At 32.9% G+C, this 15,752-nt stretch overlaps 1 protein-coding gene across 1 annotated transcript; it reads right to left on the bottom strand.

The window, feature by feature from the left end:
• Positions 1-589: 589 nt before the first annotated feature.
• Positions 590-15,634, bottom strand: LOC126807752 (solute carrier family 35 member F5). Its single transcript, XM_050532527.1, has 13 exons — positions 15,499-15,634; positions 14,080-14,228; positions 13,100-13,222; positions 12,801-12,845; positions 12,573-12,639; positions 12,267-12,317; positions 11,165-11,301; positions 10,086-10,255; positions 9,097-9,263; positions 7,783-7,942; positions 5,838-5,928; positions 4,720-4,874; positions 590-3,759 (listed from the first exon to the last, which is right to left on the bottom strand). Exons 2-13 carry the CDS (start codon positions 14,182-14,184, stop codon positions 3,693-3,695), a joined length of 1,338 nt encoding a protein of 445 aa, XP_050388484.1. The 5' UTR covers positions 14,185-14,228; positions 15,499-15,634; the 3' UTR covers positions 590-3,692.
• Between the last annotated feature and the right edge of the window lie 118 nt (positions 15,635-15,752).

The raw sequence follows: 15,752 nt of genomic DNA, 5'->3' as shown, positions 1-15,752 counted from the left end.
ATCATTCAAAACTAAATTATATCCAAAAAGATCTATATATCGTTTTGTTTTTTTATACTTTCGCTGGCCTACACTACATGAGGATCTGACCGGTTGTACTGGAAGGTCGCGTCAAAGATCGTACGAGCGTCTGTTGACCCTATGGCGTCAGAAAGTGATTAATCAATCGGCGTTGACGTTTCTAGTGGTTTACCCACAGTTCCGTGCATCAAACGCCAAGAACCCGCCGTAACAGATCGTTTTAATGGCTAATCCCTCACTTCAACCAGAAGGCCAGTAATAAAACAACTCCTCCAGATCCTAGTGTAGTAAAGACAAGTAAAACGAAATTTTGAACTATAAAAAACGAAACGAAATAGGATCTGTGTTTTAATCAGATTGATATCCCAACTCCATATCCAAACACTGTCACCTCTTTCTGATCAATGTTACAATCATATCTGTTGATCTGTTCCTTATTCATAACATACTCAAAACCTTGTATTAATCTGTGAATTTTTTTTTTTAAATTTAGGGGAAGACCACTGTGTCGTATTATTTATCATCCATCTACACCGTTATATGTAGACAAACTGTAACAATGTTTTATTTGAGAATAAGAGAGATTTATTATCAGATAATGTACATACAATAAATATATATATACCTGACTAGAACACAAGACAATTTATATACATAACATATATAAAGGACATCTACATTCACAAGACTACAAATATATTGGTAGTTTAGTTTTAATATCACACATTTGTTTAAGCTAACTTACTAAAATAATAACTTTGTATATCCAGAATAAGCTTTTCAATTGAAGGACCAAATTCATAATGTGTTTACAGAGATACAAAGTATTTTGTTATATAAATTATTATTATGATATCTATTCATATGACAAGCCCATTATCAACTCTCTAGACCAGTGGATGGATGAGATATTGAGTTGTTAATTAACGGAGTAATGGTACTATTTATGCTTTTTGTTGCGAAAACTGTCATAACTTTGCTCAGAATACAGTGACTGACTGAAATTTTCAATATATTCACGTTTCATTACCTTTTTTTTAAACTATCATAGTAAGGAAGGTCAGCTCATTTTCAAAATGTTACATAAATCATGTTTAAGCCTGGCTACCATTATAATAACATCATGTTTCTGTGGTTGTTATCAATATATACTTTTAAAACTTTCCTTCCATGTCAACTAGGAAAATAACATTTACTGGGTCAATTCATTACATTGTTTCAAATAAATATATAGTTGGACTAAAAAAACAATCTGATTAATATACAGATCTAATCTTATTCCGTTTTTTTTTATATACTTTGATGGCTCCAATATAGTAGTGAAGACAAGTAAAATGAAATTTCAAACTATAAAAAACAAAACGAAATTAGATGGACTAAATTATAAGGACAGGGTAATTAAACATATATCTTAACAATAGGAGGGGACTAATCTGGACTATATATATGTATATAACATCAAATGTATATAAGTGGCCTGATGTACCTTTCTAAGGCATCCATTATAGGATAATTAGTAAAGTGATGATTTAATTAGTGCAAATTAGGCAATAGGTCATGTGTAGGCAATCTGAGCCAGAAGGAATTAATAAATATTCCCAAAATGTAAGACACAATTTTTTAGGAGCAAAAGCTGGCTTGCTAACTACTTTAATTTTTGTTTGACTGTGTTGACAGTGGAACAATAAATCGTTTTTATCTTAAAACAGGCATAATGAACTATTCATCAAAGAAAGATTTTTAATCAAGATAAAAAATTCAATGAAATCAAGATATTTGATTTTTTTACCCAAATCGAAGAAGTCATTTCAGTCATTTTCTTAATATAAACATATGTAAGCTATAATATCATGACCTGGAAGGGTGAACATCTCAATATTTTAATATAACGATAGGAAATTTATCTTCTTACGATTATCTATGTATCTAAAGTCTTGGGAGTCCGATACCCTTATTAAATATTACATTTAAATTTTTACTTACTGAATATGTGTGATTTTTCATCATCCCTTATATAAAGTTTACATACTATTTGTATAGACATTTAGTCAGGTTTATATAAGTACAAAAACAATCAATTCAAACAATACATATGACAAAACATAAAAAATACAGGGAATATTGAAAGAGGTAGAACTGAAAAATAGCACAACTTGATTTACAAACTCTATTAAAATAAAATAAACAAATTTTAACAATTGATGTGCTGCAAAAGAATTTTCTGGAGAATTAAGCAGTACAATCATAGATTGGGTAAATGTTTGTACTAAGACAAGTATAATATGCTACTACAGAGAATTTGATTCACCTAGATGAACAGCCCTAAATCTAAGAGATAGCTAAAGAAAAGTTGGTTTACTTTCTAAAGTCATCCAAATTATAAGTGGTAATTTTGTGTATTGCATTGCATTTGTAATCAAACCATTAGGACTTCTGTATAACATGATCACTTGCAATCATCTTTCGTGTCAGATCTGAGTTTCATTAAGTAGAGGCATTAAACTAGTAATATCATTATTAGTTCATAGCAATCTAGAACTAACTGTAGTCTACAAACCTCCACAGTGTTGAAAAAAACTCAATTCCCTAGATAAACAAATGATGGTATTGGAGAGGTTTTTTATGATGTAAATGTTGGAATTTGTATATTAGACATACATTATGCAAGAGCTAAATCTGCCTATTGCAGGTCTTTCTTTAGGCCTGAAATGTTATCTAAATTATTAATTAGACTTTAATTAACTTATCCAGACCATAATCAACTCTTGATGTCATCGCTAGCCTGCGATATTTACTGGATTTGAATCGGATCTGCGATATTTACTGGATTTGAATCGAATCTGCTGCTCTACGCTCATTCATGATTATATCAAAAAATGGATAATCGAAATTATATTTTTTATTGTACCGACTTTAGTAATGATGATCGAGGCTAAGCCTAAAATTCCATCGCTAAATTCTCGGTTCAGAGTGGACCAATTTGACTGAAATTTTCAGCAAATTCCCTTTACATCATCTAGTTTTTAACTATTATAGTGAGAACTGCCAGCTCTTTATCTAATCTCCCATAATGTATCTTTAATATTTAATAAGAATATTTAACAAAAGATTAGAGACTGTTTAATGACTACATTTAAACTTGCAAAAACAGTCATATTAATTTATTTAACATTAGTCAACCCAACAACAGGGTTATGGTCACCTTCTGGGCTAGCAAGGGATCATTCCTCATTGTTTAGAAAAAAGATAAATATGAAAAGAAATGACAAATCTATAAAATAAAAATTAATTCTGAGTACATTTAGATCTATATAGCTTAATCATCAATATATTCAATGGTTTCTGTCCCAATTCCAATTTGAACTTCAAGATTAAATTTAGTTTTTGTCAGGTCACCCAATACTACTTAAGCTAAAATAGAGAAATTGATTGCACTTGATATCACAGGATTCAATTGGGCAATTGACCAGCCACCCTCGATCTGATAGAGATACTTGGTGTTCCTAGTTGAATACTATCTTGTCAAAAACGCAACAGTTTTTGAATACTAGTCCTATCAATAAATTACATATATATTTGAAAATATTATGTTTTTTAGAGAGATAGACTTAATGAATCACAATCACAAGCTTGACAACTATACGAGTAAGATGGAATTAGTAGGACAAGTTTCAGGAACCGTTGGAACCTCCACCTATGATAAGACTTTCTGTTTGTTCTCTATCCAATTCTCTCAATCTGAAATACAATTATAACTATTAATAGATGCATGTATGTGTTTAATTTCAATGTTTCATTAGTATAATAAAAGGATACTATGACATGGGTTTAGTCGTGACATAACTAGGACAGAGCACTTTTCTGACGTCCCTGTGTCAGTGGTGCAGGACAGAGGGCCTGGCAAGGAACAGTGTTTTGTTGTAGGGAAGATATGAAAATCCTAGGTCACATGGACACGTTGGCGTGCACAAAAAAAAAATTGCTGTAATTTGAAATAAGGAGTAGGCAGCAGCGCCGCTGTCCATGCACCATTTCCTTCATAGCATACTTCATTAGCCTTGTGGGTGCAGAAAAGCAGGATATTAAAGCCCATTTTATTTCATTTGAGGGCAGATCAAGGGAAGTGAAGTATTTATAATTGTAACCTTTGATCTGAATGACAGACAGATGTGAGTCAATAAATATGCAAATAAATTTTTATCGTTATATCTTTTGTGTCCTTTTTTTTTTTATTAAACTGAAATGACTAATTAGACAAAATTAAGATATTAGTATTTTATTGTAACCATAGACAACTATTGATAACCATTACCCCTGACAGTTTGTTTAATTCTCCCGTCAAAAGTCAAAACCTAGTAACTCAATTTTTTCTTTTTTATCAAAATTGAGTTCGGACCAAATTTATAGTTAGTAGGGTATGTGCTTCCTGTTGTTGTACTAGATATTCCAATCTTTTGATTTTGTAAGCAGTTACACCCATGACACAACCTAGCAACTTCCTTCATTTGCCTAATATGCCACAGAAAAACCTAGTAACTCAATAGTCAAATCAATGGATAAGCTGGGGTTTAATATACATTCATTACGTTTTCCTTTGTTTTCTCAAAATAAGAAAAACGTGAGTTACTAGGTGTTGCCTTTTGACGGGAGAATTGTCCTACTGTTATCCTGTATTTAAATATATCAAACTAAACAAACCTTGGTTTTAATCTCTTTTTACAAATACAATGAAGTAATTTTTTAAAAGCCACTAAAACTGGATCCCAATTTTCATAATGGGTTAAGAAGCTAATGGCGAAAAATGATGCAAAAATTGGAACTGCTCCTAAATAAAACCTCCATGTATATTTTACCTGAAAACCATAAAACATAGAAATTATTAAAATTCTGATTGTATATCTTTAGAAAACTTTTCTAGTTAACAATTCAAGAATATATATTTGTGACAGTGTATTTTAATTGACCACACTATATATTTATTTCACAGCCATACACTATTACAACACATCATGTTAATGCTTCAATGTACAGAAGACAACTGCACACATTATCATTACAACTTAGTTCATGGCTGTACACACATCTAACTCATTACTATTCATATATACAGAGGTCATGCATTCATGTTATCAATGGAGAGATCCTAATGATCCTACATGTAATAATATATAACCATCAAATATATATATATCTGTTTACCAAAACAATATATCTTAATCTTATAAGACACTTGAAGCCAAGACACCTTCAATATGTAAATATTGATGTACGTGACATTATGACACTTTAAGTTTAAGACAAGTTGTTAACGCAGGTGGAGTTTTTATCATACAATATAAGTTTATTATATAATTTATCCTGATCAATATTAATATCAAACATTCATATAAAAAGATTGCAATGCCAAGCATGAGAATATGCTCACACAGCCATAATGTCCCGACAGCAGATTATAATAAAGGAAGACACGACACTGACCAAATTTGTTATCTTGACAAAAGGGGAAAAACTCCAGAACGGAAAATCATGGAATGTCGACCTCAATGCTTCACACTAAATTTGAAAAGAAAGTGTCAAAAACTGTAGCCTCTATCACATTCACAAGCCAATTGATGATGGCCGGAGGAACGGACCAACTGTGACGACATATGATATGTGGGCGTATAATAAAGTTTCAGATCGATTAGATAACCTAATTAAGCTTGAAGACACAGGCCAAAAACTTGAGACTGATGTAATAATTTACAATAATATATGAGGAACACACGAGACATTTTTAACCTACATGTATGCTTAACATATTATTCTAACCTTACCTCTTTCATAACAGAATCTGCTATCATTGTTAGAGGTATTGTTAAACCTAGAGCTAGAGTACCAATTAATGATGATGTTAAAAAACAACCCCTATAAATAAAAAGATAAAATATATATATTATCATGTTCGATCCCTGCATTGGCCAAGAAAGTTCACCGGGATTTTCCCGCGTGGTTTCCACTTGTCAGTGGTACTGGACGGAGGCCCAGACAAGGACAGCTGTCTAGTTGTTCGAATGGTACAAAAACCAAGGCCCTGTATACACATTGGTGTGCAAGTAAAAGATCCCTTGGCAGTTGGAATTCCTTGTAACATAAGGCCATACTGCCTGGGCAAAATTTCCCTCAACGAACACTGTATGGCATATGCCTGTCTTCATTAACCCAGTCGGAGCAGAACAGTAAAACGTTAAACCCCATTTCATTTCATAAACATATGATAAAATAAATCTAGAACCGTTGAAATGTGATGTTTGTGAGAAATCATTTACCAACTACCTCTATTGCAGGGCTTCCACTTCAAAATTTTCACTACCGGTCATTTTTGATAACTTTTCAAAGTAAATTCATATTTCATGTTTTTTATTCATGGTATGGTATTGTGAATTCACGTGTCTATACCACTTTGTCACCATGGGGTACACAAAAAAATATATTTGACTTAAATATATTATGATGATTATTTATTAATTAATTAAATATTCCATTTTGGCTACTTAAATAACGAAATAGTTGAACTGGCTGTAGAAAAACCATTTCAGTAGCTCACACGTAATTACCACGTGCTCCATAGTAAATACACTGACCTGGATAATTTTGAGATGTAACACAATAACTTCGATATGAAGATAAATTTATAATTATCCACGGCATATTTCCCACATTTATTGGTTTTAAGACCATCTCTTACGGAACTATGGGTCGCAGAATTGTGACGTAAATCCTAATAATGTACAACTAAATGACTAGCGGATAACTTACTTCCCAGCTAACGACACTAGCGCCCCCTAGAATATCGTCGTGTGTAAGAGTAACCGTATATACACGACATATTTTCTACACGTGGAATTATCAATATCGCTGCACAATAGAACTGGAATACGTAATTTTCTTAATTTTTCGGTAAGCAAGTTCACTATTCTCTAGATTTTATTTCTACAATTTCAACAAGGCCATAATGCCGCTATAAAAATTTATAAATGCATTTTTCTCCCAACACGTACATGTACGTTGTTGAGGACTTCCGTAATTTCTATGCTGTTTTTATTTTATATGACAGTTGGTTGGATGCGAAGAGCAGTATTTTATATCAATTGCCTTTTTTCGAAGCTCATAATAACCTTGTTTACATCGTGCCTGACCGTAATAGCGGTAAACGGCTTTGATGTTGAAAATCCTTATGACACGTGGACAATACGTGAATGATTAACGATGGACCGCTTCACACCGTTGATTAGATTCCCACTTACCAATTAACTTTTATTGTTCTACTACCAGACATTTATCATTAATTATCAACACAACACTCAGTATAATCTGTTGACGACTATTGTATTTATACAACTCTATAACACCAATCACTAGATTGGCTTCTATACGTGTGCATTCTTGTATAGTTACATAGTGGAGGTCGATCGTAGCCATGTTTGAAAATTGGGTTTTGGAAAAAAAGACTCTCTTTCCGGCGTGCAAAATGACCGTTTGGTCAGATCTAGGAACGGTCATTTGCCATAGCCGCAGGTCTCGACCGGTATATACGGCAGACGTGGAACCCATGCTCTATTGCCATATCAGATTTAATTAGTATGGTCTAATGAAGGTAATTTATTCTTCATATATTAACATAATGATAAAATACATAACAATATATAGTTAGATCTAATAGAAATTTCTCTAACATAACCCAGTATCAGGTAGCACAAAGGAAACAATATTAAAACTTACCAGAGCCATAGGAATTCTGAGAAAACAGTCCCCACTAGACCATTTACAGTAATAAAAAACCACTGTGATTTAGTTGGCCAAACAAATTCTTCAGATTTTGAATAATGTAGTATAAGAAATCCAGGCCACATAATTAAACTACAAAATAATCCTACAAAACCTGTAAACAAACACAGAGAATAAAATAAAATATGATTATAATTAATCAGTGGCTTTAAATATAATATTTAACACTGTAAATGATGGGATATCTAGTCACTTGCAAATTACAATATTGTGAAGTTAATTCTTCAAAAGGAAGTATCAGTTATGGTTAAATTCTGCTCAGTATTTTGCTTTAATTTCTTAATTAAATGTTAAATAAGTGGAATAACACATGAAAAACTAATGATGATCAGAGGCTTTAATGATATTCTGATATTTCCCAGGTGTGGATCCAGGTGGAGGGTACTGGGGTTCTGGAACCATTCCTGATCAGGCTCAATTTGGGTGTCTGTGGCACACAAAATGGTTAAAAATGAAACCTACAGCATTCAATTTTTTCAAATTTTTTGGGGGAGGCCAATGAGATCACTTTGTCGTTGGCTTCATGTCTTTGCCGCTTGAAAGTTGTCACTACAATATGGAGATCTGAAATTTCTGGACCTCTCCCTGCAGTGGTGGCACCAAGGAGGGGCAAGGAGCTGATCTGCCCTCTGTTTGCCCCCTCCCCACAATAATTTTAAAAAATAAATTAAAATATTTGTGATGTGTTTCTACAGTGATTAAATCACACATTCCAACTCAGTCATAGACTTAGCGAACCCATCCTGCTGTAAGCCTACTATACACAATAACACTTTCCTCTCTGGTCGGATAAGCTAGTGATTGGGCGACAGGCGATATCCAGTGACAAGCAGCTCATCAACTTAGCTGTAATAAGTTTCCACAGGGAGCTGGCAATGAAGTTGGACATTCTTGGGTGTTCTGATAGCAGTCTTCACTTTATTATCGAATTATTGCATTTCGGCCCACAGACAAGTTTTTATAATTTTTAGTGTTTATGAGTAAAAATCAGCTCTATTTATCTCAACGATTAATGCCTGAAATACTGCCGGAAATTAACCCCCTCAAGCTGGGGCTTTGCTTCAATTTGTCCCTCCATCCAGCGGCAGCTGGCGTGCCACTGTCTCACTGCTGAAAATCCTGCATTTGCAACTGTTTCCACTTAATCTTCAGTGTTTTTAGTTGAAAATGACAAAATGTCGGTCACTAGTGATACATAAACCTGCAAATCTGTATAAATTATAGGACAAAATTCTATTCTATACTTACCAAAAAACATTGGTATATCTAATTTATCTTCATGGTCTACTTTTCTACGTAAGGAAACAAGATAAAGAGCATATAATATAGCTCCACATAAAGCCCATAGAGCTCCTACAGGTATTTCATCTTCAAAGTTTAAATCTGATATACTAACTACCACAACCCCTCCAATACTGAAATAATAAACAGGATAAAAATAATTGTTTTTCATAATCTACAATAAAAACATATACATAACATTCATTATATTACAAACTTTAACAGACAATTTGCTGTGTGGATATCTTATATGTGGTAAATAATTTGTGACCGGCACTGGCTCTCAACACATGTCAAACTTGTGCTTTCTTTTAATATTGACATTTGGGGGGGGGGGGGGGAAATATTGTAAATTTAAAAACAAGTATATTAGGGGGCCGTGTCCCAGCAAGTCAGAGCTGGTTATATTTGAAGTTATCCTTAAAAAAATATCTGAGGAATCGCACAAAGGGAAACTAATATTTACTATATAACTAGTGGCTTTTGACCAGTATAATCAGTAACTAGTTACATGATAATTTGTATATAGAACAGTCTGGGGGGTTTCTCTCCCACAGCCAACAATGAGAATAAAAAAAGATTCTTATCTTTAAAAATAACTATTGCAATGCATACACAATTGGTTTACGACAACTGTCCTTGTTGAAAAGAAGTGTAGTGAATAAAATACAGATAAATATAGGGCTAATGAAGATAGGCATACACCAGGCAGTGTTCTAGGAAGGATATTTTGAGGGGACAACAAATGAATTCCAACTGTCAAGGGTTCTTTAATGTGCACACCAATGTGTACAGGAGTTTGATTTTACTTCCCATCTGAACAACTAGATGCTGTTCATTGCCAGCTCCTCCCTCATACACCACTGAAAATAGGAAACCACCCTGGGAAATTTTCTTGGCCAACACCAGGATCTAACTGAGCACAGATTAAATCAAGAGAATACTGGTAATATTACCTGAACATAACAGCTACTAATTTAGATAGAGAGAATCTGTCCGAACTAGAACTAGGATAGACAGCAGCACATACAAGTGTAAATAAACCAGAAGTAGATGATAAAACATTAACAATAGCTGCCTCTGTATCTAATAATGCCTCTTGATAGGCAAAATTAGCAAAAAACCACTGAAAAAACAAGTATATTTATAGTTTTAAAAAAAACATAACATTTTGCCATATACAAAATTATTCTGGTTCCTAGATACCTCCATGACATTTAAAAAGGTCCGTGTGACCCTTTCATTTTTTTTTAAATCAATATTTCTTCTAGTCATGGGAAGTTACTGTTTAAAACCTTAAGAGTATCATTGACTCAATTATCAAGTAAACAATGTTTCTGACAATCCAAAATGATATTGGACTAATGGAGGCATTAGTTATTAGGAAATGCCACAATTTTCTTTCCCCTTTTAAGTAAATGCCAGGGTTAATTAATTATTGCTGGGTTTGGTAGTTATCTCCCTTGAACTTGTGTATTTGTGCAATGCTTTAGTAAAGCTCTTTTCCGGTAACACAAGAGGGTAACTGAAAACAAGCTATTGAATCCCTCTCACAGTAATGGCTTCAAAAAATTTATTATGTGGTGTACAAAGTTTGGAATTTCACTTCAAAACAAATTATTCAACATTATTTGCATCTATTAAAGGTTTTATATTTGACAAAAACCAGATTCGCTCTAGTCTGACAATGTCTGTTACATATTGAATATGTCTGGTATTTAAATGTTCTACTCAGAAATGCGTCCTGTCTTCGTTTGATTGACTTTAAACCATGTGCCAACAAATTTATTTTCGATTCGTTCAGGGATGTATATGAGAGAACTATTAAACAATGATTAGTATTTAAAATACTGGAAGTACTTGTATTCTTTTGGGAGAAGTCACAAAAAAACAGCCACTGAATTTATACAATACTCAACTGACAGAGTTATAAAACAATTTGATTAAAGATCCTATATGGGGATTAGTGATGCCATTTCTATTATTTTATTAGAATTGTTCTGGAGTCAAATTCATAGAATACAACAATACTTACAATAACTGAGAAAATAAAACCTAATTTGGCAACTTGTTTGACTGATAATTTACTGAGAGCATTAAGGCGATCTTCTTCTGCCTTTAAAGAAGCTGAATAAGACAATCTGGATATAACTGCATCTTCGGCATGTACCTCTACAAAAACATGAAATACCAACACATTACCCTCCTTTTGATTTTAGTAAATATATTATACTAGCGGATAACCAGGCACCTCCCGGGTTGTGCCTGTAACTCCGAAACTCGAAACGGCAGGCCAACGCCACCTATCCTATGTTTCTCCCAGGTCTGAGCTACCCCTAAACACCAAATTTCAGCCTCTGGACAGCCCAAGATTAGCTGCTAACTCTGAACAGACAGACAGACAAACGCCAGTCATTAGAATGGTTACATATGGTGAAAGATCCTTTTCATTTTTAGCCCCAAACCTGTGAAATGATTTAAAACCATCTGGTACTGATACTGATATTCGTTCCTGCCCCTCGGTACAATCTTTTAAATGTGCTCTTAAAACTTACTTATTCAAAAAAGCTTTTACTTAGATATATATTATTTTAATATATTGCATATTTTTGTAGTCTTTTAGTTGTTTTTATTTTTTTTTTTTTTACTGTTATTTGATTGTACTCATTGTTTTGTAAAGCGCTTCTGAACATTGTTGGTGAAACTAGTGCTATATCAATGTTTAATAATAATAAAAATAAAAATAATAATAATAATAAGGAAATATATATTTTGGGTATGACAGTAAATATGAAACTTCACAACCGGACCAAATTGTAATCTATTGACCTAAAATGATCAATACTGTTAGTCAATGAGTAGAAATCATTGCAAAAAGACAAAGCTACAATGGTGGCAAGTATATCACCATTTTAGCGTTGGTTTCTGATGTTAAAATGTTCAGAAGATTGTTTACTCTGAAATCTTTGTTCTTCCAAGCTGCGCATTAGCACGGTAGCTAACAATACAATGTGTTCATTTTTTTTTTCTGAATTTGAGGCTTGACATCCAAAATTAACTTCTATGACTTGGATATGTTTATGGCTTATAAATTCACCACGGTCAATCTACTATCAACCAATTATATATATTTATACCTGATAATTGTCTAACTTCAGATAAATTGTTAAATCGAATAGAACGTCTACCTACAATAAAAAAGAAAGATTAATAGAAGTTACAACCTAATTACAAATTACAAGGTTAAGATATAGTAAACTGAAATAAACTACCAAACAATCATTTGTATTTTCATGATTATACAAAATGGTGATTTCCACATTCTATCATATTGAAACTTTGATTATATTTGAAATACATCACTAAATGAAATAAAACATCAAGCCAAACTAATTCAACAATTTATTTTGACTGAAATGTAAAATGATTAGCACTATACTTACCAGAAGAATCATCTGAATCAGTTCCACTATTTTTATCATATTTAACAGGTACATAAATTGGTTCACCCTGTAATTAAAATATCATATATTAATTACAAAGGCATTGATTGGTTGGATTGGATAAAAATCATTCAAATAAAACTGTATTTAATATTCGTAACAGCATATAAAAAATGACTAATAATATGCGATTAATAAAATCAGCATTTAAGGTGACCACTAACTTACCAAATGTTCCTCAACTTCTCCTTGTTCTCCATTAATACCATATTTCTAAAACATAAACATCAATATACTTAATACTTGGCGTGGTTTCCGTTCTGGGATTTTTTTTTTTTTTTTTCGGTTGGTGACTTCCATAACAACAAAAGTCTAAAAAAAGTTCTGAGTTTGAGAAAAAACCATCTTTGATCATAATTAGATGCTAATTCCCAGTCCTATTTATTTTTGTGTGCAGTGTGGTTGTCCTACAAAGATGCAAAAGTATGCAAAAAGGTATCTTTTGAAGCTGAAATATTTCTTCCTACCTGTACATGCTTACACTGTAATCGCCATGGTTTCCAAATAATAAATCCCAATAAATAAACACTCATCATTCCTGTTTTTACAAATGTGGTGAAAAATGGTTTTTGATACTTGTGAAATATGTACTGAAAGAAATGAAAAATTAAAAAACATCTTTTATATAGCACATCTATATCTTAGTACTCTCAAAAATTTGAACACATTGCAAGTGATTAAAGAAATTTGCTTGATGAATAGTCCTAAACATAGACTGCCAGGATATAATCTTAAAGATAGGTTGTCAGGCAATGAAACATATGCCCACAGCAGCTAAGTCATCCGAGCAGTCAACAGGAGTTGTCGCATATTTTTTCTATTGTCGGTAATGAAACATTTATAATCTGATTAAAAGTAACAACTCATTAAGTAATTATCAGAAAATCATTAGAATTTGTTTGGCTTCTAGTTCTGCCCCATGCTAATGTTTAGTATATAAAACATTTAATATCATGGATTTAGCTGTTCAATTTACCAAAAATCATTGAAAATCAATTTACTTGTTCATCTCAAGACCTTAAACTCTGTGTATCAATGTAAAGTCAATCGAATGATAACTTTGGCCTGTACAGCATCCGCAAGATTTACGAAGTAATCAAGAGCCATAACTCTGACAGTAATTATTGGAGTCCTTGATAATATATAGGTGTCTTCGTCTCATGACTGTAAACACGGTGTATAAATCAATCGGATGATAACTTTGGTCTCCAGAGCATCCAAAAGCTTCTAGATCGTACACAAGCAATTGTAGACACTGGATGGACAGACAGGGTTGACAACAATATACAACCACATTTCAATATGGGCGTATAAAAATCAGGAGCTTTGAGAGTATAAATATGCTACCCCTTGTCTGGTGGCAATAATCTTTGTGCATTTAATGAATAAATAAAATGTTGTTTAATGGAACGTCAGTTCCGTGCATTTAATGAATAAAATGAAATACCTCTGTAAGTTCTGATGAAGCAACCCAAATAACATCAACAATCAGCAACACAATAATTCCTAGAATTAGTCTCTGGACTCGCGACAATCCACCTAAACCAAACATTCTGTTCTATAGTCACACACTGCACACCATGTAAAACAATCTATCTAAAAATCAAAAATAAACAAATCACTATCATTTTTGTTTATTGAAAGGTAGAACAAACAATAACATCAATACAAACATCGATCCTGCTGGGGAATTGAATTCTCTCAGTACTACACGTAGGTGATATGACGACGTTTCAGTCCTGCGACCTTTCAGATTCCACAGAAACGATGGTTCGCATTTAGTCAGACGATAGTATGGACACAGTCTGATGATGGTAATTGGTAGATCACTGCCGAGAGAAGTTCATCAATGTTTTTATAATAAATATGGGTAATGACATACATGTATTGAGTGCAAAATGGGGATTTCAGGCTGTAGCACAGCACTAACAAGAAAATATCTTGACTAACCACCTCATAAAGAAGCACATTTACCGTACTGTGTTTAATTACAACACAAATCTATTCACCCTACCTCAGTTATCCAAATGAAGAGAATTGTGAATTATGCATAATTGCTCTGGGACATTCTACAAGAATAGATTCCACTTCTGGAAGCTATTTTGTAAGCAATTATTTAAAATTGCTAAGTCTCTAACTCAATATCATCCAAAGTCTTTGACAATGAAAACACAAATTACTTGTCAATTCAAATAAACATTGATGTTGTGGACTTACTGGGAAAAGATGGGCTTCTGACATCCAATATTTAAGACAAAATAAACATTTTACCATTGGTACACGAATCATACCTACTATAATGCCTTTCAACGCCATTTGTAACAAAAGGAACGAGGCTAGACATATTCCACAAGTCATGTCAAACGGTGACGTCAAACTCTTATCTGGAGAGTATAAGCAATAAATACTATCGGTGTAAACTGGAATAACCAGATGCTAGTGATTGCCATTCGATTGAGACTTCTGCCATATTTCGCTATATATAAACATAACTGATTAGAAATTACAGTAAAAACGGAAATGAGTGATTGTAAATGTAAAACAGTTTATAGTTATTGCCTATGCCCTATCCTATATCTACAATACATTCATATTACATTATCATTATATCATATGCATTGCGACCCATTTGTGTCAATTTCTAGGTCCCAAATATTAGGGATTTAGCTCCTTTATTAATCTTGCGGACAGGTTAATTCTTTGTAGCTAATGCAAAATACAGGCTAATATTGACAGCAGTAGTGTTTATTACTGTAGTGACTGTTTGTGATTTGTACCTGACGGGTGGGGTATTCGTTGCCCGCTTTTGCTTGTTGGGGAAAAGAATACTGTATATTTACGCCAAATTTTGACACCAACGGCTTACCCTTTAACTACATTTCATAATTATGCAGAAAGTCTTATATTCTCAAGGCTGACATGCTGAAATACTGAATACTTCAAGGTAAATTCACATAATTTAGTTGTATTTTTATTTCTCGTGACCTCATCTAACCGGAAGTAACACTTTGCTACAGACACAATTTGGAAGTTTATTGCAAAATTTATAATATTCTCCAAATGATAATATTAAATTCGCTGATGCGATTATACTAATCCTATTAATGACCAGAAAGGGTA

The sequence above is a fragment of the Patella vulgata genome, chromosome 9, assembly GCF_932274485.2.
Source record: "Patella vulgata chromosome 9, xgPatVulg1.2, whole genome shotgun sequence".
Taxonomy (NCBI): Eukaryota; Metazoa; Mollusca; class Gastropoda; family Patellidae; genus Patella; species Patella vulgata.
This window is presented reverse-complemented; position numbering and strand designations above follow the sequence as displayed.